Source organism: Anopheles coustani, chromosome 2 (assembly GCF_943734705.1).
Source record: "Anopheles coustani chromosome 2, idAnoCousDA_361_x.2, whole genome shotgun sequence".
Lineage (NCBI taxonomy): Eukaryota > Metazoa > Arthropoda > Insecta > Diptera > Culicidae > Anopheles > Anopheles coustani.
In genome coordinates, this window is record NC_071289.1 from 66,678,462 (window position 1) to 66,703,524 (window position 25,063).

At 47.7% G+C, this 25,063-nt stretch overlaps 1 protein-coding gene across 1 annotated transcript; it reads left to right on the forward strand.

The window, feature by feature from the left end:
• The first annotated feature begins 680 nt into the window (after nt 1-680).
• LOC131265422 (acetyl-CoA carboxylase) lies at nt 681-24,972 on the forward strand. Its single transcript, XM_058267681.1, has 11 exons — nt 681-996; nt 7,963-8,518; nt 15,060-15,177; nt 16,508-19,707; nt 19,785-20,047; nt 20,436-20,598; nt 20,668-22,787; nt 22,855-23,129; nt 23,199-23,540; nt 23,624-23,758; nt 23,839-24,972. Exons 1-11 carry the CDS (start codon nt 987-989, stop codon nt 23,968-23,970), a joined length of 7,314 nt encoding a protein of 2,437 aa, XP_058123664.1. The 5' UTR covers nt 681-986; the 3' UTR covers nt 23,971-24,972.
• Nucleotides 24,973-25,063: the final 91 nt, after the last annotated feature.

Here is a 25,063-nt window from a genome sequence, read left to right on the forward strand (position 1 = left end):
CGGAACATTATCTGACAACACTGCTGACTTGTCGGAACTTTATCTGGCAACACTTTTCTTCTAATTTGAATTACGAATTTGTTCCAAAAGCCGCTAATACATATTTCATAGTAGCAGTCGAATAAGTAAAATGAACCAAATTTTCTGATTGCCTGAATATATATTCAGAGTTATTAAATCGTTCATTATAATCAGTGCACTTACTTCTCCAACCTAGTCGATGAGTCCAATCTGATTCCAACAATCCGACTCCACACACAAAATGTAGGGTTAAAGTGCCAGTTTTGGCCCACTAAGCAGAGATTGGGTCAAAATTGCATGTATGGTTCTGGTTGTGTCAACAACGATTGAATGTCCGGCATGTTAATTTGGGGTACATAAATGTCAAAAACCGTTTACAAACATTGCTCTATGTTTCTTCGTCAGCAAAGAATGGTATGAATTATGATGCAGTCCTATGGATTGTATGGCTTGTGTCGGTATATATTACATCACGAAACAGCAATTCGCTCAGTCAGTAAAAGAGCAATCGAGGATAAAAAGTAAATTGATCGTCAAAATCCGCGGATTGATTCGTCCATTGCGCTATGCACAACACTACCATTACCACCGCCAGTAAAACGTCAAAGAAAAGGAAAACAAATAAAATTTCTCCTCGGCATATCCTACCGTCAGCACCGTTGCGCTGCACAGCGCTCCAACGGGATTTCGAGTGGAAATGTGGCTTTTCTGGCTCCACTGAACATACCGTTGCGTTGAGCGCACCGCACTGCCTACAGTATTATCGGTATCGTTCGCAAACCCGCAGTATTGAGTGTGTGATCCAAAGTGTTGCTAAAAGGAAAACCCCAGGAGGAAAACCCCGTCAACGCGGTGTGTGTCGTTTGGTTCCGCCGGAAGGGAAAATCGATTACGGAAGCGGAGCCTTTCCCCCCGGTGCGGAAGGATATTATCGCACGCGACTCCAACACCGGTAGTGGAAAACTATGGAAAAGTGTACGTACTATAATAGAGCATCGTAAATCTAATCATTTTCGCAACCCAGAGATAACGCGGTGATACTTTATTGCAAAATCTGTCGATGGATCCCCCCTGAAAACGTCTGCCGCCATATGATAGCGTTGTTGGTGTCTCTTTCATGCGTCCAGCAGTCCAACCCCTGGGTCAGCGGCAGGAAACGCGGGCCTCCGAATCTCGCGTGCTTTCGCACTTCTTGTGACGGCATTGTTGTCCAATTAATATGGGCTCAGCCTTGCCGACCAATCAGAGACGATGGTGTGATGCTTGGCAGCGCGTCATCAGATGAACTTGTCCATCTGCGCTTGTGCGCACAAAAGTGCCACCTCTGTTCTCTGACGCCGAACGTGGAATTTCGCCGCAAATACTGGCCACTGCCGCCGTCGGGTACTTTTCCCCTCACGGTGGAGTTCATTGGATAAAAATGGGCTCGTCTCTCGACTGATTGCACTTTTATTAACCTTGATTATTTACTTGATTTGTGCGCATAATTTATCAAAATTACTACCCATCTAGAAGTTTATATTCGTTAACTTTCTAATGCATTACGGGTCTCATTTGCCCTAGATTACGACTGTTCCGAGTAACGAAATCACTCGACAAGAAAATCCTTGCCATCAGACACAACTCACTTCTGGTTACACGGCGTTTGCAAGTGTGTCGTGTGCTCCTAAATTATGACGCTGGGAGTATCAACATAAAACATTCTAAATTTATTTCAATCGATGCCCCTTTCTTTCTTTCCCCTGCCAAAATGAACACAGTCGCGATCATGACGTCGTCGATCGTCGATGCCCGCGAACGATTCATCGTACACAGTTTTCAAGTTCACGAACACAGCCTCACCCCCGGGATCGTATATTTCAAGGTCACGTAACCACCACCACCGACGCGGCGCACCGAGTATAGTACCGGTTTTGCTGCGAATAGTAAAAACCAAACCAAAATAAACACCTTACCATCCTCCCCCATCCCAGCCCCTCGGCCACCCTGGCCGGTGACACTAAGTGCATGTTAGTGCAACAGGACGATGGAGGCTCCTGTCCGCGCTTGCTTTGCTGTTGGTTCGTTGGACTTTCCACGTGGTTGACACTGCGCCGATGTGTAGTAGCCGCAGAATGCTGCTTTAACCACTCCCCAAAACGCTAGTGTCCGATAATTTTTAGAGAATCCGATTGCCAAGCTCACTTTGAGTTCGTATGATTTGTTTGGCATTTAAATTATTCTTATCAAAATCAATGAAAAGATTGTAGGTCAATATTTTACATTCCCCACTACCAAACCAAAAATAAACAATAATTTTACATTACTCATGTTTGCTTCAAATGACATTTCGCGTGGCTTTTTTAAAAATATTTTTGTTAAGAAAGGTAGGGTAAAGCAGCGCATTAAGCAATTGGTAAGGAACATTATTCTATGCTAAGCTCAATTTAGTTGAAATACAAACAGCCTACCATGATACGTTTTAACTGGGAAGGATATAACTTTAGGGTAAACTTTGTAGCTTCACTGCTTGTATAATGGGGTCTCCTGTCTATTTTGCTTCTAGAAGATTGAAACTTCAAGTGGAAGTTTGTGCGTGTATGTGCGTGTATAATTTAATCCTTAAAATTTTAAACGTTTTAGTTTTTAAATATAAAAACTCTTTTTATATATTTGTTAACGAAACATAGAACGATTTTCACTCATTAGTTTTTCTCTTTCGTTCATAACATTAATTATTCCTACTGGTGGAATGACTTGCCTTGCTTACTAATTATGATACTACTATTTTAAATATGCTCCATTTAAGTGAATAGTATCATAATGCCCCGGGGATGATGGGTATTACCCCTCGCTTCCCTATCCCTTCAAGAACACACTGAACCACTGGCTCGCTTTAGATTAGCCAACCGATCTCGAATACTAAACCGAATTCGACTGCAACCAACACGTGCCAAGCTGGGATGGTCTGTGTGTACGTTTGTACCCCAAGGGGCCTCTCGTTCCAAAACATCCGATAGAGAAATGCTTACCTCGTTTTATTCCTCTTCTTTCTAACATATTTTCGCCGTTTCGAGCTTTCAAATCAACCCAACCCGGGGGCCACTATCAAGACTTCGGCACCGACTCCCGGTTCAGTTGCGGTCCGGGAAAGTAACGGATAGGTAGCATATAACGGGAGCGGCTCTAGCCCCGGTTTTAGTACCGAAAACTGCACCTCCAATCGTGGTACCAGCTCTGGTAGTGAGCATCCGATCGGTCACGACAACGGTGTGTAAGTGGCATATCGGGAGTCCTTTGTATTAAGACATTTATCCTGCTTCCGCAGGGAAGGATAATTTCAACTATTTTGATGTCGAAAAATTGTAACCCAACGTCCCATGGATTAAGCATATCCACGGTGGGTTTGTCTAGTGCCCTCTGTTGCGTCTGTACGCGTGTGTCTGGGAAGTGGCCTGAAGCGCGTGAAAAGGAGATAACGGATGGTGCCTGTTATCTCGATAGTACGAATCACGCCACCACCGGTAACAGCGTTCGTCTGCAGTCTCCGGTTCCGCCCCATGTGTGTGTGTGTGTGTGTGTTTCGCCAGCTTAAACTGGCTCGGTTTGTTGCCACAGCGTTGATAAGGAGCGGTGGAGGTTAAGGTTGTTTTCCGTTGCTGCGTGAAGGGGGAAGAATGTGGTGAAAGGTGATCATCGAATGGGAATCGAAATCAGCTGATGGCCACTTGACTGCAGGCACCGAAATCGGTAGACAACAGGAGGGCGTGGGCAGGATGGGTGGATTGTTCCTAGATACCGAGCGGGATGGCCTGTTGTGGCGGATTATTTCGGCACATAGAAACCGAACTGAAGAAAGGCGAAACATCTCGACTAAATTAAAATTTCGTGAGGATTTTTCAAGAAGACTTTGTAAGCAAGTGTGATGGGAAGATTTTTTGTTTTCGGTACTACAACGCAATACGCACCAGCAGAAAAAAAAGGAATGAGCTTGAAAACACGCCACAGTTCCCTCTGGTGGACAGATACGATTGGCATTAGTTATCATCTCATTAGCACCGGGAGTGCAGTGACATATGGAAATTATTCTGTTAAGTATCCAAATTGGGCAAGTTCTCCAAAAAGTACGCACACGCATAGGATGGAATGTGTACTCCACTTTACTGACAACTTTTTCTGGCCCCGTGGCTCCCTTGAGTGGACACCCAGTATGGTTCCCCTTCCTTCCATTACTCGGTCAAACGTGTCTGCTAGGAGGTTAAAGGGCGAAATAAACGGCGAGGTCAGTGAATATGAAATGGACCACGCGGCTCACAAAGTGCTTCGCTCGAGCGTTGGAAGTTGAAAAACAGGAACAACAACATTACGAGGGTTTAAAGCCGTACACGGTTTGTGGCTTCATCCAAACGGGGACTTGGCCAACCAACTGTACCGTGCGCGTCACTGAATATTTCCATAACCGGACGACCTTTCGAGGTCCGACCGAGCTTTTCCTTCGGCCGGGGTTATTTCTAGCTGGTATTTCAATTTCGAAACTCACTCTCTCTCCTTTTCTCCACAGCAGAAAGGAACATGTGTTTCGAACCATCCATCCTACCGGGAACCAGTGGAAGATTGTTGTGATTTGGCGCAAAACGGTTGCAAATCGATCACCCGAACCTATCAGTAAACAAATCGACAATCGATCGATCGATGCTTGATCGTGACGTGTGATCGCTACTTGTTGGAATCTTGACCTGCAAATGGCGTTCTTTGAATGAAATTTGTCCTCCTTTTAGAAAAAGTAATACTCACCGGGAGAGTTGTGGAAGCAAGACAGACGAACAAGCCCTAAAACTCGGTTGCCTAATTGGCCACTCCCACCGAAGGAATGCACCAGGAATTCATTATGCATTTTATTACCTCGAGGTATCAATCCGGTTTGACACTTTCCACGACGAAGGGAACGCACATTGTAGGGAGAAAAAAGAAATTCAAATGTGACCCATCGGGAACCTGGTTACATAATCGATCTACCAGAAGCGATCCTCGTCAACTCAGTTCGCAACGAGATTGCGTTCGATTCGTTTGCTTCCCGGTGGAGGTCAACAAGGAACGAGCAGCTTACGGGCAATGCAACTGAACTTACCTCAGTGATCCGGACCCCTCCCTCCGCCGCATGCGACCTTGATTCGTCCGGGACGACCCAGAGCAGCTGATGATCGAAAGCATGGCACAAAACCTACGCCTGGGTGCATAATGGCTGTATGGGCTCGTGTTTCGCTGTCCGTAGCAATTGATTACAACGGCGGTCACCGATCGAATGCCGACGGTCTTATCAACAAGGGGATGGATTTTTTTCCATGCCACACCACAAACCACGTAAGCTGATGATGTTCAGCTGGATTAAGGTCGCTTCCTTTAGGCGGACGGTTTCCCTGTAAAAACACAAGTGATTAGATGGATGGTTTTGTGGCTACTTTTTCCTATTCTTGTTTAGATTAGGTCAGTGGTTCTTAAAGCGAGTTTATGAATAATTTTTAACATAACTTCCCAAACATCCACCTTGTCCTGTCTGAAACAATTTGTAATACTACAGCAAAAAATGCTTTAGATACTCTTCTTTGAGAACCTCTGCGTGCATTTGTTTTCGAAAGAGTATTTTTCCTTTTTCCAATCGCCGTCCGATCGCGCCCCGGGAGAGGTCAACCGGCACGTCGATCGTAGCCGTTGGTGCATGGATTGAACGCCACCCAACCGTTCGTCGGCGCTATCCGCAGTGTTTTGTCAAGGTGTGTAAGGCGTATCAGATGTAAAGCATTTCTTTTTCGCTCACTCTCCCTCCATCCCTCCGTCCCTCGCTGCGTGTCATCATTTGTTGTAGTGTGTCCCTGCTTGGGTCAGGTTGGCTTTTCGAACTTTCGCTAAACTAGATCATTTTCGCTCGACCCTCCGGCGCGGCTGGTTGGTCGATCGTTGGTCCGTTTTGATCGTTAGCGTTCCTCGTGGAAGTGAACGGAACGGAAGGTCACAGACCGAACCGACAAGTCGCGCACAACGTGGTTGGTGAAGAAAGTGGAAGCGAACCGTGGTTTACCGTTGTGTCCGGGCGGAAACCAAAGGTTGGTCTAACGGAAACGTAAGTGCCGCAGCGAATCGTTGCCGTTGCTCGGGGCACCGATCAAGTTGGGATTAATACACCCAGAGTAGAGTGTGTAAATATTCATCTTATGTATGCCGTAGACGTCCATTCAATTAATCGCTTGTTGATTGGATATCTTTTAAAAGATGTTCTTTCAGTGGACAACGACGAAGCTAAGGAATATATTAGCACGTTCACGAAGTGATCATCAAGGTATACGTAATTCTTCGACAACACAATTTCTGTGCAATAACACCCTTCGTGACCCGAAATCTTTATCTGCGTTCCCTTGATTCGCAATCAAGCCGAAATGCTTCGTGCCGATTCGTGCCTGCCGTGTGTTGTCCGGCTGATAAGTGTTAATAGAATTTCCTGTCCAACTAATTCTCTGCGTCTCTCTATCTCGGTGGCACCACTGATTGTTACATAATACGCCGCGCCACCTCGTCTAATCATTAGGATTGCTTCTTGGAGCAGTGTATGTGTATTTTTTTTCATCGCCGTTTGATCTTGACGTTCCTGAAGAAGAGTGACTTGATCATGATCACCTCGTGCTACTGATTGGTGTGTATGACGTTGGCAGCCGAGGTGAATGAGTACCTTTATCGCCTCTTTTTTGAGTGGCAACAGATGATCACAGGGGATCTTTTTTTCTTTGCGATTGGCAATGGTGTAGTTCAGCATGTTTTGTGATTTGCATAAATATTTTGAAAATTTTTGAGTATTTCTATTTCCTTATTATTTTTGTTTCGTGATGTAATGCTATTTAATGATTTCGTCATCAAAAATATGAAGCATGAAGTATTCTGAATTGACCCGGAAGCAGGTTTTTGAATACCTATTTCCTGCTGCTACCATAAATAAGTAAATTTCCTACAATAGTGCATATTGAAATGTTAACTATTGCAGATACTCCAAATGTATCTGCTTTTTTCGTTCATTTTCAATATAAACAAAAAAACGATTTTTACTATGTTTCATTTTCCTTCACGTATGTCCTATTTTGCCAAGAAGAATATTATTTTCTTATAACTTTAGCCCAGTATTTTACTATCGGTTCAGTGGTTATATTGGTTTTACACAAGTTAGGTATTTTTACTCCGATCATCTCTTTTATTGGGAATAAATTGATCAAACGAATTGGGTAAATTGAAAAGGTTATACACGCGAAACCACAACTTTGTTTCCATATAGAATTATAAGGTCTTGCGTCAACCACCAGCAATATGTACCAATGGTGCGAGTACGTAGGAAAAGTTAACAAAAAAAACGCCAAACTCCACCCGCGAAGAGGTGACTTATTTTGACGTCATTCTCTCCAATTTTTACAGATTTCCGACCCGTCACCGTGAACTGTTAAACTGTTCGACGGCATAGTTCGGTGGCGTGTGTGTGCGCCACTGGCCAACGGTTTTGGAAATTTATTGTTCGATTGACGGTCGGTAGAGACCGCCCGGATGCAATGATCCACCTAGTGCTAGCCGGGGCGATCCTGTTCGCGTACATTTTCCTGTACGACTGGTGGACCCATTCCGGCTACAGACGATCGGTGACCTTGAACGAGCCTTCCGGCGGCGATGCACCATCGGAGGCGACAGTCGGCGAATCCGACCGAACGCTTCGATCGCCCGCTGACGCTAGGCCTAGTACGTAGATTTTGTTTTTCGAAGGTATATTTTACGTTTCTTCCCTGCTTTCTTTCCGTGGAGTTTAAGTTCTGTTCCTTGTTTGATCTTAATTTCGGTAGTTTTCGATGTTATTCCTGAATAAATGTCATTTTGATTTTCGTTCATTTGCTGGGGGAAACATAATATTGACGCATTTTCAAATTTCTCTTTTAGGTGATACAAACCCTGGTGACACGGAGCCACCCAACAACGGGGTACCCACGGTCCTGACGAACGGAAACGCCACAACAGACGTCACCGAATCTACTTCAGCAGATTCCCTTGACGCAGTCACAGCACAGGTCAGCCATCAGCTGAAGCAGGTGTCCCTGTCCAATGCAAACTTCCTCGGCCAACCAACTCCTCGTCCGCAAAAACAGCGTACCGGTCCCGAGCGGACCGTCTTCATAAACGGCCGGCGGGAGGAAGCCTACCAGCAACAGCAGCCGTCCGTTTGCGCTCCCGTTGATACGAACGACAACCATATCAAAATGGCAGACAGCATCGCGTCCGTCGATGCGGTGGTGGGCGGTGGGACTACTCCGGCAGTGGACCAAAACAACCCACCCGTCCAGCAGTCCGAGCGCGCCAGCTTCATCGTCGGCGAGGACAGCACGATAGATGACGAGCTGGAGGCGAACGATGCGTTTCCGCAAACGATGGAAAATGGTGCCCTCCGGAGCAGCTCGTCGTACGAGATCAATCTGACCGAGAAGAGGCGCCGTCTGAGGTAAGCCGTTTTTTAAGGGCATGATGAATTGGCACCTTACCGTTCAAGCAGCGGATCTCCATCGCGTCCACGATCGTTTGCGTAGTTAACAAATTACCCCTGTGGAGTATTGTTTTTTCTTCTATTTGTTATCCTAACTCGCTTCACCATCGTCATCGTCACCGTCGCCATTTTCGTTCATGTGTGTCCAGTATTTGGGTAATTGGATACGCGAGGCTCAATTGCCCCTTTGCCTACAAGTTAACGCTGGGTGAACCGCAAGTGTGTTCGTACCCTTTTTTCCCTCTCATTCTTAACTCAAGTCTATTAATGTGCGCTGACGCGACCTGAGTCTGTTGACTGTTTGTATTACCGGAGGAGACTCCGTTCCTTGGCAATCGTTTTTTGTCTTTTTCAAATACACTTTTTGTGAGTCTGAAAATTCAGCACCTTGAAGGCTTCAAAATGACGCAAATCGTGGATACTACTGGCACACAAAGTGGTGCTTTTTTTTACTCGAATGATACTATTTTTTTCTTTTTACCGTAGTTTTTCCATCTTGGAAAGGTTTTGTCGGAAAGGTTCTGAAATCAATGTTTGCTGTGGTTTGTAAATTTTTATTTTAATAATGATCGTGCTGTTCGATTGGTTTTGGTTGTTTTTTTTAACTCGTATTTCTTGGTTTTTTCTGTTCAATTCCTGTACGTATCCCGTCTAAAGGTCACCACCTTTGTCCGTCCGTAATGGTTCAATTAATTAAACCCCTGTCACATTTATGTTACCTTATCATATCAACCTAGGATCGATTCGATCGAAAGATAGCTCAAATTTCTATAGCATTCATCCGCTAATGCTTTTTGATACTAGAACCAGCTATTTATTGTAAACGCAAAACTATGAATGTTGGTTAATTTGGGTTTAACAGCTACACAAAGCAACCCGTGCGATAACGTGAGTTTGCAGATTTCGTTCAAATCAATTGTTTAACTGTTTTATTTTTAATAGATTACTGAAATATCTGAACAGATTCCTGAACAGAGTTGAATCGAAGTGGATTATTGAATTGAGTTACGTGCCCAGAATGAAGTTACCAATCTTTGGAATCATTTATCCGATCGTTGCTCTCATTTTAACTAGGCTTTAGATTTCTTTTTAAGCAAGTTAATCACTTAACCAAAATGACATTGTACCATTGGGATAATTTTATAAAATTATTATGGAACATTTATACAATTCCTTCAATGTTTTAGATGGGTTTTATTGTTTGTTTCGTGTATCAACTGCCTCGGTGCATATTCTTTTATGCATAAACTTCATTGAAATGCTGAATTAAGTTTGTTACGTTTATTGGAAATTGAATCAAATTGACCCTCGATTGCAATGGAAGCACGCATTCCATGATCAGAACTTACCCTCGGACAACCTCGAAAATTGGCCGGAAAGGTCCGATGGTCACTTGCACGCCAGTAGCGTTCCGAAGGATGCCAACGTGCATGGCATGCACCTGACGCATCAACTGCACGTGTGTACGGTTGTTTGTTGTGGCAACCTGTTGCTAGTGGCCTCTCCCAGACGCTGCTGCATTTTCCTCTCCCGAGATGATCCGTTTGCTTTGCTCTTTTTGTTTCATCCATCCGATCTTTCGTATCGTACGATGCGTCGCGGCCCAATCCGTGGTTGTGGCCGATTTTTTTTTCTCGGGGGCTTTGTTTTGCGCGTTCCTTCGCGGGGAACCGTTTTCTCTCTCGCGGGCGCCCTTTCCAGCTTATTCATTCCCCCCACCACACCACGTCTGTTCTCTCTTGATTTCTCTTGAATCGCGGATAAATTCGCGCTCCACGGTGTTGGCCGCAGCACACATCAGCACATTAAGTACCACTACCATCTTACCCGGGGCGTCTGGGGTAGCTCGTCCGGGGTTCACTTGTACCGGACACTCCGCCAGGCGGTCAGTTGTGAGTCAAACGTGGCCAAACTCGGAAGTGCCAGCCATCCGTTGCCGCCACCGCCGGACTGGTGTGTGAACCCGTGTGTTGCTTCGCGCACCATCACACTCACACACACACACTTCCGCGAACCCTTCCTCCCGCGAAACCCCTCGAGCGTGTGTGTATGTGCTTTGTTGACATTCCCGCCAAAGTGGCAAGTGTGTCGCTTCCCGGACATTCCGTGCGTTGTGTTACTTTTCCACCCGATATTCGTCATCATATCGTACGTTCTTTCCTGGGGTACGTTCCCACGAGTTGTTGCCTGCCAGTGGGGTTGCATAAATCGATACGATGGTCCATCATTGGTGGCCAGCTATACAGTGGGTGTTTATTAGGCGACAGGCGAAGAGATAACGCCGGCAAACACCAAGTGAAACCGTTTATTGGGTAGACACCGCAAGTCCCACACTAATCGATTTCAAATGAACACCAGTTTTGGGCCACCCGATCCGACCCGCTATGTCTCGGTCTCATCTCTTATGCCGCTTTGAAGGGTAAACGGGCCCGGAGGCACCAAAACGGTATTCGAACCATACACGCGCGCGGTTGGAAAACGGAGGAGAAAGTTGCTGCACAGGTGGCAACTCGACGGAAAGAAATTTCCGAAAAATTCCGAAAGCCCTCATTTTGTCGCAAACACCCTTTTTCGGGGGTGCTTTTAGACTACCCCGAGTACCCGTGGATTCTACAAGTATGGCGTCATCGACCTATTTGGCGCATGGCATAGACGGAAGTGTCTATCGGAAGGCCATGAACTAGAGACATGTGGAAAGGTATTAGTCTGCCCTCCTGGTCTCGTTTTACGATTCCTGTTGATATTTGGAACGGAAAAGAAAGTGATATCGAGGGCCTGTGTGAATGTGTGTATACTGTTTGACGCTCATCTACGCTACCTGTTTGCTCGACTTTAGACAAATAGTGTTCCATGCCGAAAATGCCCATCGGTGGGAAGATGATGAGAGAAAAGCCCACAACTCGTCCACAAATTATGCAAGCACCGTCTCGGGTCTCGGCCCGCTAACTGGTTTTCCTTGGGTTTGCATCATGCGATCACGTCGTTAATCGAAGATCGACCGAACGCATACAGGGCAAAATTCTGGACGTACGTGTCAAGATAGTTCCAGCGAGCAATCTTTAAAGTATCATTCAAGGCTTCGCAGCTACAGGTCGGTTATGGATAAAACAACTTTCTCGGGCTAATTTCCCCGTTTGTCCTCGCGTCGCTTTCACGCGAAACCGCACTGGTGACTTCAACGAGACGGTAGACGAGAAACGTTCCGCGTCTTAATTGGTCCCGTTCCGCGTGCGTTAAACCTGTGAAAGGCTGGAGGGAAAGATGGAAAGGAAAATGTCGGTGCCACGTTGAATTAATGATATCATCATCATTTTTATCCATTTTTTTACCGCTCTTGTGTAATGTCATGAGAGACGGTGTTGGTTTTTTTTTCAGTTGTTCTACATTTTATGCAAAAAAGCAATCTTTTTCGATTAATGAAAACTTGCAAAAATTTAAAAAAAATAAAGCAATCATGAAAAAAGGAAAAAAGGGTAGACACCAACATAACAACTAGGTCTTGGGACGGGTGGAAATTGTTGCGCCAGCTGGCAAAAACCGATAGTATCGATTTATGCAATCCAACAACAGGGCTACACGGAACGGGGTGGGAGGCATCCGGGCAGCGGAGAAGAAAAAAACTCGTCCACGTGTTGTTATTTATCATGTGTTTTCCGTTTCACTAGAGTCGTTGTAGTTGTGTGGTAGTACCAGTGGCCGGAGCAAGGTCACCGGGAAAAGTCTCACGGAATAGGTATCGTTGTTGGTGCCACGAAACCAAGTGAAAGTGCAGCCGGAGATATTGATTGATGTTGAAAAGTGTTTTGGTTTTATTAAATTACACTGAGTACTACTGACCAATCCGTTCAGACGATCGTCGGAACCGCACCGTGTTGTGATTGTGTCCGCACTCCAGGGGGAAAATCGTAGCGTTTCGTGAAAGCGTACCGTTGTGAAAATTTACATCATATCTCTGCTAGTGGTGGTGGTAGTGTTAGTGGAGCTTCCGGCGTACTCCTTCCCTGCGGAAACCGTGCTCACGTTCGCCCTGCTGGTGCTGGCCCTCGCGAGGGAAATAATGTTGAAGAGAAGAGCGAGCAAACGATTCGTCCTGGCAGAAACCGGTGAAGAAAGCTCCTGGAATACGACCGAAGATAATGACAAGCTGACCGGGGCAGTCGATAGCAGCAACGGCAGCATGGCAGCACAACAGCAGCAGCACCAGGGACCGCCGGTGATCAACCTGGAGACGGCTGTCCCGAGCGGGAGCACCAGCGCCAGCAGTAGCTTCAGCGAGGACAACAATGGCGTGTTGTCCGGTGGTGTTGCTGGTGGCGGCGAGGGGTTGAAGGTGCCGATCAGCAACCATCTGCATCTGTCCGTGTCCGGGGGTCTGAAGTTAGTATCGTTCAGTTTCACTGTTGGTAGGGGTCTAATGAAGCTTAGTTTAAGATCGCAACGGCAAAAGTTCAGTAAGATGTCTAAAGCTCAGATGTTACGCAGTGTACAGTTGTTCAAGAGAGTATTCGTACAGTTGCCAATTTTAACTTTTATTTTTAAGTAATTTTGAAACCTTGTCGTTGTCGAGAAAACATGACCGAGGGCGAAAGTTAAAACAATATGTTCATGATAAACTTATTCTATTCAATCAATTGTTCACATTTTGACAAACTTGTTGGTTGGTAATATTTTTGGATCCGAGCATAATTTAAATTTTATACAAAAAAAAGTATCTATACACCCAATCTGTCTTCATCTTCTTGGCGTAACGACCGTCTTGGTCGTGGCTGGCATATGACACCCAACGTCACAGGTGTAATTTATGCCAACAGCAACATTTGTGTGATGTGGCCAGTTTGGAAACATATAAGAAGACTAATTATTTCAAAATGTTGTGAAAAGAAGTCTGTGTGCGTGTAGTTGAATTGTTTTGTTAGTAAACCTTATGATAAGGACATTTAAGCTGCTTTATGTGTAGATCAGAACTAAGATTAACACTTTAAAAGAACTGATTAATCAATGATTTTGTTGGCATTGAAAGTGCGAGGAAGCTTCAAGGCTGCAGCTTCAGGAAACAAATGTACACGGAAGGATTTCACGGTGTAAAATTTGCATTTGGAAAGTAAACAGACAGAAACTTCATTGGAATGTTACGATAGTAAATTTGTTTGGAGGAGCATTTTTATTGGCTGAAATGAAAAAAAATTCTCTATAACAGTTTTCAAAAACCATGTTTGTCAATAAGTAAACGAATTATAGGATTGATTTTTTGTGTTGAAAAATGCTGTTAATGGAAAAATTCTATGATAAAAATTGGTCATGTACCGATACGTTATTGAGTAACTGTATCTTTCACTGTATTGACCAAACACCTGAAACATTTTCTTTGTTTTAAAATCGCAATATCTCATTCGTCAGAAGAAGCTTCGGTGGCTTCTTAAGCCACTTCTTGCAATATGTTTTCCAGATTTTATTACCTTATTTCAACCTATGACATAAACTTGCGCAACCCGATTGCCGGAATGTTCGTTCGTTCACAGCGTTTTCGGAAAGCCAAATCCTCAGTACGCGCGGTGTTCGGTTCAGCTCGGATTTGTTGACCTCAACTCCGCTCCGACGCGCGGGAGGCTCTCGAAAGTTGCACCGAATCCGAAGAGAGTAGACCTTCGGAGACAAACGGAGACTCCCCTCCGGGCGGCATCCCTCCTCCTCCCTCCACCAGGCCAGCCATTTTTGAGCCAGCCTTTTGTGCAATCGCGATCGCGGTTAGCGTAACAGCGCTTTTTTCGGCCTCAGTTACGTTTGCGAGCCACACACGACGTGCGTCGCTGCCGCGTTTGGAACGGAAGGACGAAGGAGGTGGCTGGGCTGGGCCGGGCCAGACCAGGCCGCAGTAAAACGTTTTACAAGCGCAATCGTATGTGAAACGAAAAAGTCGACGGTTGGCGGACCATCCGATTTGGCAACGGTCAGCAGTGTTCGGCAGATCTTCGTGCTGTTCGTTTCGGTGGTGCCTCGATTTACTGCAGCTTATTGCCCTTGGTCCCGTGGTGGCCCGATAAGGATGTGCATTGGTTGAACGGTGCTGTTTGCTGCAATGCTTGCAAAGACTGCTTGCATAGAAGGGAATTAGTTGGAACGGTTTCGGTTTGTTTGTCCGGTGGCCCCAATTTCGGCGGGTCGTGTGCGCTAGCTTCCTGTGGCAACTGTTTTCCGTACGACCTCCATGAAAGATAAGCATTCGAAAGCGAGCAGCAAGGTGCTAAACGTGTTGGACACTTTGCTGTGCCGAGGTCGTCTGAACGAAACTCAAATTCCGTTCCACTTTCACGATGCTCCTCCACCGTCGTCCCCGTCGTCGAACGCCCAAAGCTCGGAAACACAAACCGAGCCAGCATGGTTGTGGTCAGTTTTTCAGCATCCATTTACTCTAACTGTTATGTTTTTACAAATTCCTTTTCGAGTGATATCGTAACACCTGGTGCTCACAGTTTTGTTTGCATTTCTTCTTCCATTTCAGGCCTAGTATGTCCCATGGCACGGGACTGGGACTTCAGCGTGGCCAGGAACGTGACTTTGTCCTCTCGACAACGGAAGAGTTTGTGAAGAAGTTCAACGGCACACGGGTGATCAATAAGGTAATAAGCGAAACTCAACCTCTCTCGCTGTCGCACAAAAAAAGAAGGCAAAGGCTGCCCTTGGCCATCTTTCAACGAACGTTGCATGCACTTTTGCTCTACGTCTGCATGACTGCGGAACGATCTACCTTTGCGCAATTGCGACCGCTTCGATCAGGATGGTCAATGTCAGAGTGTAATTGCTACCGGAACTTGTTTACCAGCTTTTGAGCTGCTAGCAACCGTAGATAGTTCTTTTTACTACTGCCCAAGACCCGAAGCAGGTTTCTGGTTGGTTTTTTCCTTCAACATCGTATCCATATTATTCAATAAGGTACAATTTGTGCGTGGAGTGGCTCTGAACTGCCGAAGAAAGAAATTAAACGTATTCTTTTTTTTATAGCACATTTTTCATTGAACCCTGCAATGCTTAATGAAAGGAAATCACCTTTTTTCACACATATAGCATCAACTTTTTCATTTATTTTTTTTTACTTTTAAAAGAGGCACAAGGAAATATATAAATAAATTAGATTTAGTTTTAAATGTTGATACTTATATCTAAATTGTCATCAATTTGAAATTGAACTTTGTTTAGCACTTAAAAATATGAAACTGTTTCAAAGAATTGTTAAAATATCGAAAAGTGTCGCATCGAAGGCTTGTGGAAACTGAAAAAAATATTTTGATAGTATAAACATCGTTTTCAAACAGAATGAAAAAAGTAGGATGATTTTATATAACAGCGAAGTTATATTTACGAAAATACTAAAAAAGTCAACAAGCAACACATTTTAAAATAATGACTGATTTGGCAAAAACAATTTGATCGACGTTTGGTCTTACGTTTCCATTTTTTATTAAATTAGTTTGTTGCCTAAGAGCATTGAATGGCTAATTTGATTCATTCTACTATCCTTTGTTGAAGGTCACTTTGACGGCCACTTCCCTTCGAAGATTTGTTCGCCTCGGGTTGGTTTTATAGAGAGTTTGATCGTTTGCCTTTCATTTGATTTGTTGCGACGCGTAAAGATGTCATTAGAAAAAAAAAACTGGAACGCGCGAGTTGTTTCTCGCTCGCATCTTACGATATCGGACGGGATCAACAAATGGCGCAAACAAGTGAATTATTTACCCATGATGTGCCGTCATACATAAACCCGTACGTGAGTTATTCGATTTGCGCAAACGGAGATTGTTAAATGCAATGTCATGATGATCGCCTGTTACGACAAACGATCTTGCGATGTTACGCAACCACCGCAACTCTAAGTGCGTGTCCCCGACGGTAATGTACAAAATGTAATGATTTAACGCTCCCTGTTTGTTCTCTTCTGGCTCCGCTTTGCAGGTTCTCATCGCGAACAATGGTATCGCAGCGGTCAAGTGTATGCGGTCGATTCGCCGATGGTCGTACGAAATGTTTAAGAACGAGCGTGCGGTACGCTTCGTGGTCATGGTCACGCCGGAAGACCTGAAAGCGAACGCCGAGTACATCAAGATGGCCGACCACTACGTGCCGGTTCCGGGCGGTTCGAACAACAACAACTACGCCAACGTGGAGCTGATCGTGGACATCGCGCTGCGCACGCAGGTCCAAGCGGTGTGGGCCGGTTGGGGCCACGCGTCGGAAAATCCAAAGCTGCCCGATCTGCTGCACCGCAAGGGGCTGGTGTTTCTCGGGCCACCCGAGCGGGCCATGTGGGCGCTCGGTGACAAGGTCGCCTCCTCGATCGTGGCGCAGACGGCCGAAATCCCGACCCTCCCGTGGTCCGGCTCGGAGCTGAAGGCTCAGTACAGTGGGAAGAAGATTAAGATTTCCAGTGAGCTGTTCGCGCGGGGTTGTGTGACCACGTCCGAGCAGGGATTGATTGCGGCCGGCAAGATCGGGTTCCCGGTGATGATAAAAGCGTCGGAGGGTGGTGGTGGTAAGGGTATCCGCCGGGTGGACAGCCCGGACGAGTTTCCGGCACTGTTCCGGCAGGTGCAGGCGGAAGTGCCCGGTTCGCCGATCTTCGTGATGAAGTTGGCCCGCGGTGCGCGCCATCTCGAGGTGCAGCTGTTGGCCGATCAGTACGGCAATGCAATCAGTTTGTTTGGGCGCGATTGTTCGATTCAGCGGCGTCATCAGAAGATCATCGAAGAGGCACCCGCCGTCATCGCCGATCCGGCCGTGTTCGAGGACATGGAGAAGGCGGCGGTACGGCTCGCCAAGATGGTGGGGTACGTGAGTGCCGGTACGGTGGAATATCTGTACGATGCGGAGGGCAAATACTTCTTCCTCGAGCTCAACCCCCGTCTGCAGGTGGAGCATCCGTGCACAGAGATGGTGGCCGATGTGAACCTGCCGGCGTGCCAGCTGCAGATCGGTATGGGTATCCCGCTGTACCGCATCAAGGACATTCGGCTGCTGTACGGTGAGAACCCGTGGGGCAGCACGGTGATCGACTTTGACAATCCACCGCAAAAGCCCCGCCCATGGGGTCACGTCATCGCGGCTCGTATCACCTCGGAGAACCCGGACGAGGGTTTCAAGCCAAGCTCGGGCACGGTACAGGAGTTGAACTTCCGCTCGAGCAAGAACGTCTGGGGGTACTTCAGTGTGGCCGCCTCGGGTGGGCTGCACGAGTTCGCCGACTCACAGTTTGGGCATTGCTTCTCGTGGGGTGAAAATCGACAGCAGGCCCGCGAGAACCTTGTGATCGCGCTGAAGGAACTTTCGATCCGCGGTGATTTCCGTACGACGGTCGAGTACCTGATCACGCTACTCGAAACGAACAGTTTCCTGGACAACACGATCGACACGGCATGGCTCGACGCACTGATCGCCGAGCGCGTGCAGTCGGACAAACCGGACATCATCCTGGGGGTGGTGTGCGGTGCGCTGCACATTGCCGACCGCAAGGTAACGGATGCGTTCGCAAGCTTTAAGAGTTCGATGGAGAAGGGTCAGATCCAGGCGGCAAATACGCTCACGAACGTGATCGACGTGGAGCTGATCGCGGAAGGTGTACGGTACAAGGTGCAGGCGGCCAAGAGCGGCCCCAACACGTACTTCTTGGTGATGAATGGGTCGTTCAAGGAGGTGGAAGTGCATCGGCTCTCGGACGGTGGAATGCTGCTCTCGCTCGAGGGTTCCAGCTACACGACGTACATGAAGGAGGAGGTCGACCGATATCGGATCGTGATCGGCAATCAAACGTGCGTGTTCGAGAAGGAGAACGATCCTTCACTGTTGCGCTCACCGTCGGCCGGTAAGGTGATCAGTCTGCTGGTGGACGATGGGGCACACGTGTCCAAGGGACAGGCGTACGTTGAAATCGAAGTGATGAAGATGGTTATGACACTGAAGGCGAACGAAGCCGGTACGGTGACGTTCGTGCGACGGCCCGGAGCAGTGCTGGACGCCGGTACACTCATCGGTCACCTCGAGCTGGACGATCCATCGTTAGTGACGAAGGCACAACCGTACAAGAACCCCTGGCCGATCATTGAGAATGTGCAGATCCCCGAGAAACTCAACCGTGTGCACTCGAGCTACAAGATCATCCTGGAGAACACACTGGCCGGATACTGCCTGCCCGACCCATACAATGCTCCACGGTTGCGTGAAATCATTGAAAAGTTCATGCAAAGTCTCCGTGACCCATCGCTGCCGTTGCTCGAACTGCAGGAGGTGATCGCGTCCATTTCCGGCCGCATTCCGCTCTCGGTGGAAAAGAAGATCCGCAAAATGATGCAACTGTATGAGCGAAATATTACCAGCGTGTTGGCCCAGTTCCCTTCGCAGATGATCGCGAGTGTGATCGACAGTCACGCGGCAACGCTTCAGAAGCGTGCCGATAGGGATGTGTTCTTCCTCACGACGCAGGGCATCGTGCAGCTGGTGCAGCGCTACCGGAACGGCATCCGAGGTCGCATGAAGGCGGCCGTACACGAGCTACTCAAGCAGTACTATGCCGTCGAATCGCAGTTCCAGCACGGCCATTACGACAAGTGTGTGGCGGCCATTCGCGAGAAATACAAGGACGACATGGACATGGTGGTCGGTACGATCTTTTCGCACAGTCAGGTCGCGAAGAAGAACCTGCTCGTGACGCTGCTGGTCGACCATCTGTGGGCGAACGAGCCGGGCCTTACGGATGAGCTGGCGGCCACGCTCAGCGAGCTGACATCGCTCAACCGGGCCGAACATTCGCGGGTAGCCTTGCGTGCCCGCCAGGTCCTCATTGCCGCCCATCAGCCGGCCTACGAGCTGCGCCACAATCAGATGGAATCGATCTTCCTCTCGGCGGTCGATATGTACGGGCACGATTTCCATCCGGAGAATCTGCAGCGGTTGATCCAGTCGGAAACGTCCATCTTCGATATTTTGCACGATTTCTTCTACCACTCAAACCGGGCCGTTTGTAACGCCGCGCTGGAGGTGTACGTACGCCGTGCGTACACTTCGTACGAGCTGACCTGCCTGCAGCATCTGGAGCTGTCCGGGGAGGTACCGCTGGTACACTTCCAGTTCCTCCTGCCAACTGCACACCCGAACAGATACAAGTAGGTTCTTTCTCCGAAACCGAAAGAAAGAAGAGCAATCCCAAGTACGGCTTTAACATAACTGTTTTCTTTCACAGCTCGGAAGGAAACGATCCGGATGCCATCCCGGACTCGTTCATGCGCACCGGATGCATGGCGGCGTTCGATTCGTTCGAACACTTCAATCAATACTCGGACGAAATACTGGACCTGCTGGAGGACTACGCGTCGCCCGTGTTCGTCAACCCGAAGGTGCTGGAAGCCGTCGACGGTGGCGACTCGGATCGGCGCATGAGCACCTCGATCAACGTGTCCATTTCCGACCAGGTGAATCGGGTTGTCGAGGCGGAAGGTGCAGCTCGTAAGTATTTATCTATTTCATTCAGCTCGTAACACTTTTCGCAAGTCCTTGTGCAATAAAAGATTCTAACTCGTATATATTGGTGAGGCCATTTAATTTATTGGTCGTCTCGTATTCTGTCGGTTCGAAAAAAAAAAAATAATTCGTCTCGAAATCCTCAGTCTGTTCAGAAAAAAACAAAAATCATTCAGATTTTGCAAGGCACGAAATTTAAATGATCATGCAAAATTATGATCTTCGTGCAATTTAGTTCATACTCCAAATTTATTGGTATTCCTTGTCTGAATAACGTTAACTTATTTGCATGTTGTGTCTCCGCTTCCAAAAGAATACGTATATGGAATATATCATATTATAATTTATTTTAAATTCGTATTGCCTCTTGCAGCACGACCGTCGGAAGCGATACACATCCTAAGCATAGCCGTACGCGACATGGGAGATATGGATGATCACCAGATGGAACAAGTGTTTGGCTCGTTCTGCAATCAACATCGCGAGGAGCTGTTAAGCCGTCGTGTGAGAAGAATCACTTTTGCCGCGTTGAAAAAGTAAGTATTTGAAAGTTAGTTTATCTTTTGTAGAATCTACATTTTAAACGCTTCTACTTTCCTTCTTAGACGTCAATTCCCGAAGTTCTTTACCTACCGTGCGCGCGATCAGTTTGAGGAGGATCGCATCTATCGCCATCTGGAGCCGGCCTGTGCCTTCCAGCTGGAGCTTAATCGTATGAAAACGTACGACCTCGAGGCTTTACCGACGGCCAACCAAAAGATGCATCTCTATCTCGGCCGTGCGAAGGTCCCCAAGGGTCAGGAGGTAACCGATTTCCGGTTCTTCATTCGCTCGATCATCCGCCACTCGGATCTGATCACGAAGGAGGCTTCGTTCGAGTACCTCCAGAACGAGGGCGAACGGGTGCTGCTGGAGGCGATGGACGAGCTGGAGGTTGCCTTCTCACATCCGCAGGCGAAGCGCACGGATTGTAATCACATTTTCCTCAACTTCGTCCCGACCGTCATCATGGATCCGGCGAAGATCGAAGAGTCGGTCACTAAGATGGTGATGCGGTATGGGCCAAGGTTGTGGAAGTTGCGAGTGCTACAGGCCGAGCTGAAGATGGTCATCCGCCAGACGCCACAGTCACCGACAACGTCCGTGCGGCTCTGCATCGCAAACGATTCCGGCTACTTCCTCGACATCGCCATGTACACCGAGGTGACCGAGCCGGAAACGCACGTGATCAAGTTCCAGGCGTACGGCAATCGGCAGGGTCCGCTGCACGGACTGCCCATTTCTTCCGCGTACATGACCAAAGACTTCCTGCAGCAGAAGCGCTTCCAGGCGCAATCGAACGGCACAACGTACGTGTACGACATCCCGGACATGTTCCGCCAGATGACCGAGCGGCTGTGGAAGGAGTTCTCCAAGGCGCGCCCCACCGAGGATATACGCATCCCGGAGAAGATTCTGCTCGAGTGCAACGAGCTCGTGCTGAACGGGGACACATTGGAGGAGATCCAGCGGTTGCCGGGCGAGAACAACGTGGGCATGGTGGCGTGGCGGATTGTGCTCGCGACACCCGAGTTCCCGTCGGGGCGTGAAATCATCGTCATCGCTAACGATCTTACTTATCTGATTGGGTCGTTCGGGCCACAGGAGGACATGCTGTTTTACAAGGCCTCAGAGCTGTCCCGACAACGGAAGTGTCCCCGGATCTACATTTCGGTGAACAGTGGCGCCCGAATTGGGCTGGCCGAAGAGGTGAAATCTCTGTTTAAGGTCGCCTGGGAGGATACGGAAGAGCCGGAGAAAGGCTTTAAATATCTTTACCTCACGACGGAGGATTATAGTAAGATCGCAAACACAAACTCGGTACGCGCGATTCTGATCGAAGATGAAGGAGAACCGCGCTACAAGATCACCGACATCATTGGCAAGACGGACGGGTTGGGTGTGGAGAACCTTCGGTACGCTGGAATGATCGCGGGAGAGACGTCTCGCGCGTACGAAGATGTCGTCACCATCTCGATGGTAACGTGCCGTACGATCGGCATCGGTTCGTACCTGGTGCGACTGGGGCAGCGTGTGATTCAGATTGAAAACTCCCACATCATCCTGACCGGATTCGCGGCCCTAAACAAGCTGCTGGGGCGGAAGGTGTACGCCTCGAACAACCAGCTCGGTGGCATCCAGATTATGCACAACAACGGCGTCACGCACAAGACGGAAGCGCTCGACCTGGATGGTGTGTACACGGTGATGCACTGGCTGTCCTACATTCCGAACGTACGCGGTGGCATCCTGCCGATCGTGTCGACGAGCGATCCGATCGAGCGGGTGATCGACTTCACGCCCACAAAGGCACCGTACGATCCGCGCTGGATGCTGGCGGGCCGCTACAATCCCTCGAATCCGTCCGACTGGGAGACGGGCTTCTTCGATCGGGGCACGTTCGGTGAGGTGATGGAACCATGGGCCCAGACGGTTGTGACGGGCCGGGCGAAGCTCGGTGGCATTCCGGTCGGCGTGATCGCCGTGGAGACGCGCACCGTCGAGGTCACCATACCGGCCGATCCGGCCAACCTCGACTCGGAGGCGAAAACATTCCAACAGGCCGGTCAGGTGTGGTTCCCCGATTCATCCTTCAAGACCGCCCAGGCGATAAAGGACTTTGGGCGCGAGGAGCTACCGCTCATCATTTTGGCCAACTGGCGTGGATTCTCCGGTGGTCAGAAAGGCACGTTGATTAATTCGAGCCTTTTTACGACGAATTATCTAACTTTGTTTTGTTTTTCTTAATTCAGATATGTACGAACAAATCGTTAAGTTTGGTGCGTACATCGTGGACGGATTGCGGGAGTATAAGCAGCCGGTGATCGTGTACTTGCCACCGAACGCGGAACTTCGAGGTGGTGCTTGGGCCGTACTGGATCCCACGATCAACCCCCGCTACATGGAAACGTACGCCGATCCGGAGTCGCGAGCCGGTGTCCTCGAGCCGGAGGGCATCGTGGAGGTGAAGTACAAGGAAAAGGATATCGTCAAGACGATCCACCGTATCGACCCGGTTGTGCTGGATGTAAGTGAACCACAAGCATTTGGTGTGTTTTTGAAACATTTAATCTAAATATGTTTTTCATTTCAACAGTTGAAAAATCAATTGGAAGCCGCGGGAGACAACAAGACAGTTGTAGCTGAGGTGGAAACCAAGATCAAGGCACGCACGAACGCACTGCTGCAAATCTACCACCCGGTGGCGGTTCACTTTGCCGACCTGCACGACACACCCGAGCGAATGCTGGAGAAGAGTTGCATTAGCGAGATCGTACCGTGGCGCAACTCGCGCCGCTGGATCTACTGGCGGCTGAGGCGGTTGCTGCTGGAGGAACACTTCATCAAACAGATCCTCGAGGCGCAGGAAGGAGTTTCCGTTGGGCAGGCGAGGTCGATGTTGCGCAGATGGTTTGTCGAGGATAAGGGTGCAACGGAGGTATGGGATTGTTTTTCGTTTTATCTTCGCAAATGCTCTTATTTCACACACTCGCATACGTGTTGTTATTTTTTCTTTCCCAGGCTTACCTTTGGGAAGCGAACGAATCCGCGGTCGATTGGTTGGAGAACCAGAAACGTGTCGATTCAACCGTTTCGCGCAATATCTACGCCGTTAAGAAGGACGCAATAATCTCACAGATTCAGCAATCGTTAAATGTAAGATAGCCATGACAATGTTTAACACTGCGAATGTGTTGTTAATGTTCTCATCTCATTTCAATGCTTTTTTCACACAGGATTGTCCGGAGGTGGCTTTGGATGCGGTGGTTGGCCTCTGTCAAGCCCTCTCGCCAGCGCAACGCGGTGAGGTGGTGAAAACGCTAGCGCAGCTCGAGTTCACGGACAAGGAGCACAGCAGCCTTGGATGACAACGTTTCGGCTGCGCATAACGGAAGCGATCGAGGCGTAAACGATAAACTTTTCAGGGGTTTTAGGCGGGGTGCTAGGCATAATCAAAGCACCCTTAGACACAATTGCAGTATGGTGAGATATTCTAGGTGCAGCAAGAAAACAACGCGAGGCATTTCGCTACCAAAACACGAACCACGACTGTACAAAAACGTAATATTGGGAAGTTCTCATCTTCCCTAGAGCCCCTCGGGATCATTACTCCTGGTCCTACAGGAGGAAGACCCGTTGCTTCGGTATATTAAATAGTTCTTAGGCTGGTTTGCAGCGGCGGTGGTTAAGGTTAGGAAATCATCTAAACGTTATTGCCTGGAAACGAACGAACAAGTTCATACATTTCGTCCTTTCGCTCTCAATTTAAATAAGCACCCGCACATAGCGAAGATTTACACTCGGAATTGTGAATATGATGCACAGCAGGAAAAAGAGATCAAATACCACACCCACGGCGGATGGGCATTCGAAGTTACTCTTCACTATGAAAGCATACACAAACACACCCCACACAAATGTTCACGTTTGGACTCGTTACGACAAAGACGCGAATTAAAAGAAAATGGTTTTGAAAAAGCATATAAAAGTAACAAAAAACAAATGAATTAAAAGTCCGTCTGAATCGGACTCTACGCATCCGTACTGTACTGTAGACTGTACTGAGTTATCTAAATATTATTAACCCATACATTCGTTGTTATAAAGAACGATAGGTTAGTTTAAATCGTTGCTAGAGTAGTTACTTATAAGTTTCTTTGAAATTCATCTCTTCTAGCGCTAGGTGTTCGTAACATTTTTGGCCTCGAATGTTGATTTTGGATAATTTTTCGCAGGTGAACAAGGAGATTGAACTAAATAGACGAAAGGGTTTTTTTTTGTTAAGCTACCGGTTGAGTTTTGTACAGCATTTCCGTTCAGCAGGCAGCAACCATCAAAGGGCTTCTGAATAAAACTCCTAAATACTTAAATTGGGTCATATTATTTCTGCGGAAGGATCAAGAATTTACAGGGATTTTCAGATGATATCATAACAGCAACAGCATTATTTCTAACTGTTGC

Excerpts from the sequence above, each read along its gene's own strand:
- LOC131265422 (XM_058267681.1), top strand. Across the intron at positions 20,048-20,435 it reads CGAGGCGGAAGGTGCAGCTC|CACGACCGTCGGAAGCGATA; the intron begins GTAAGTATTTAT and ends TGCCTCTTGCAG. Across the intron at positions 23,541-23,623 it reads AGGATAAGGGTGCAACGGAG|GCTTACCTTTGGGAAGCGAA; the intron begins GTATGGGATTGT and ends TTTCTTTCCCAG.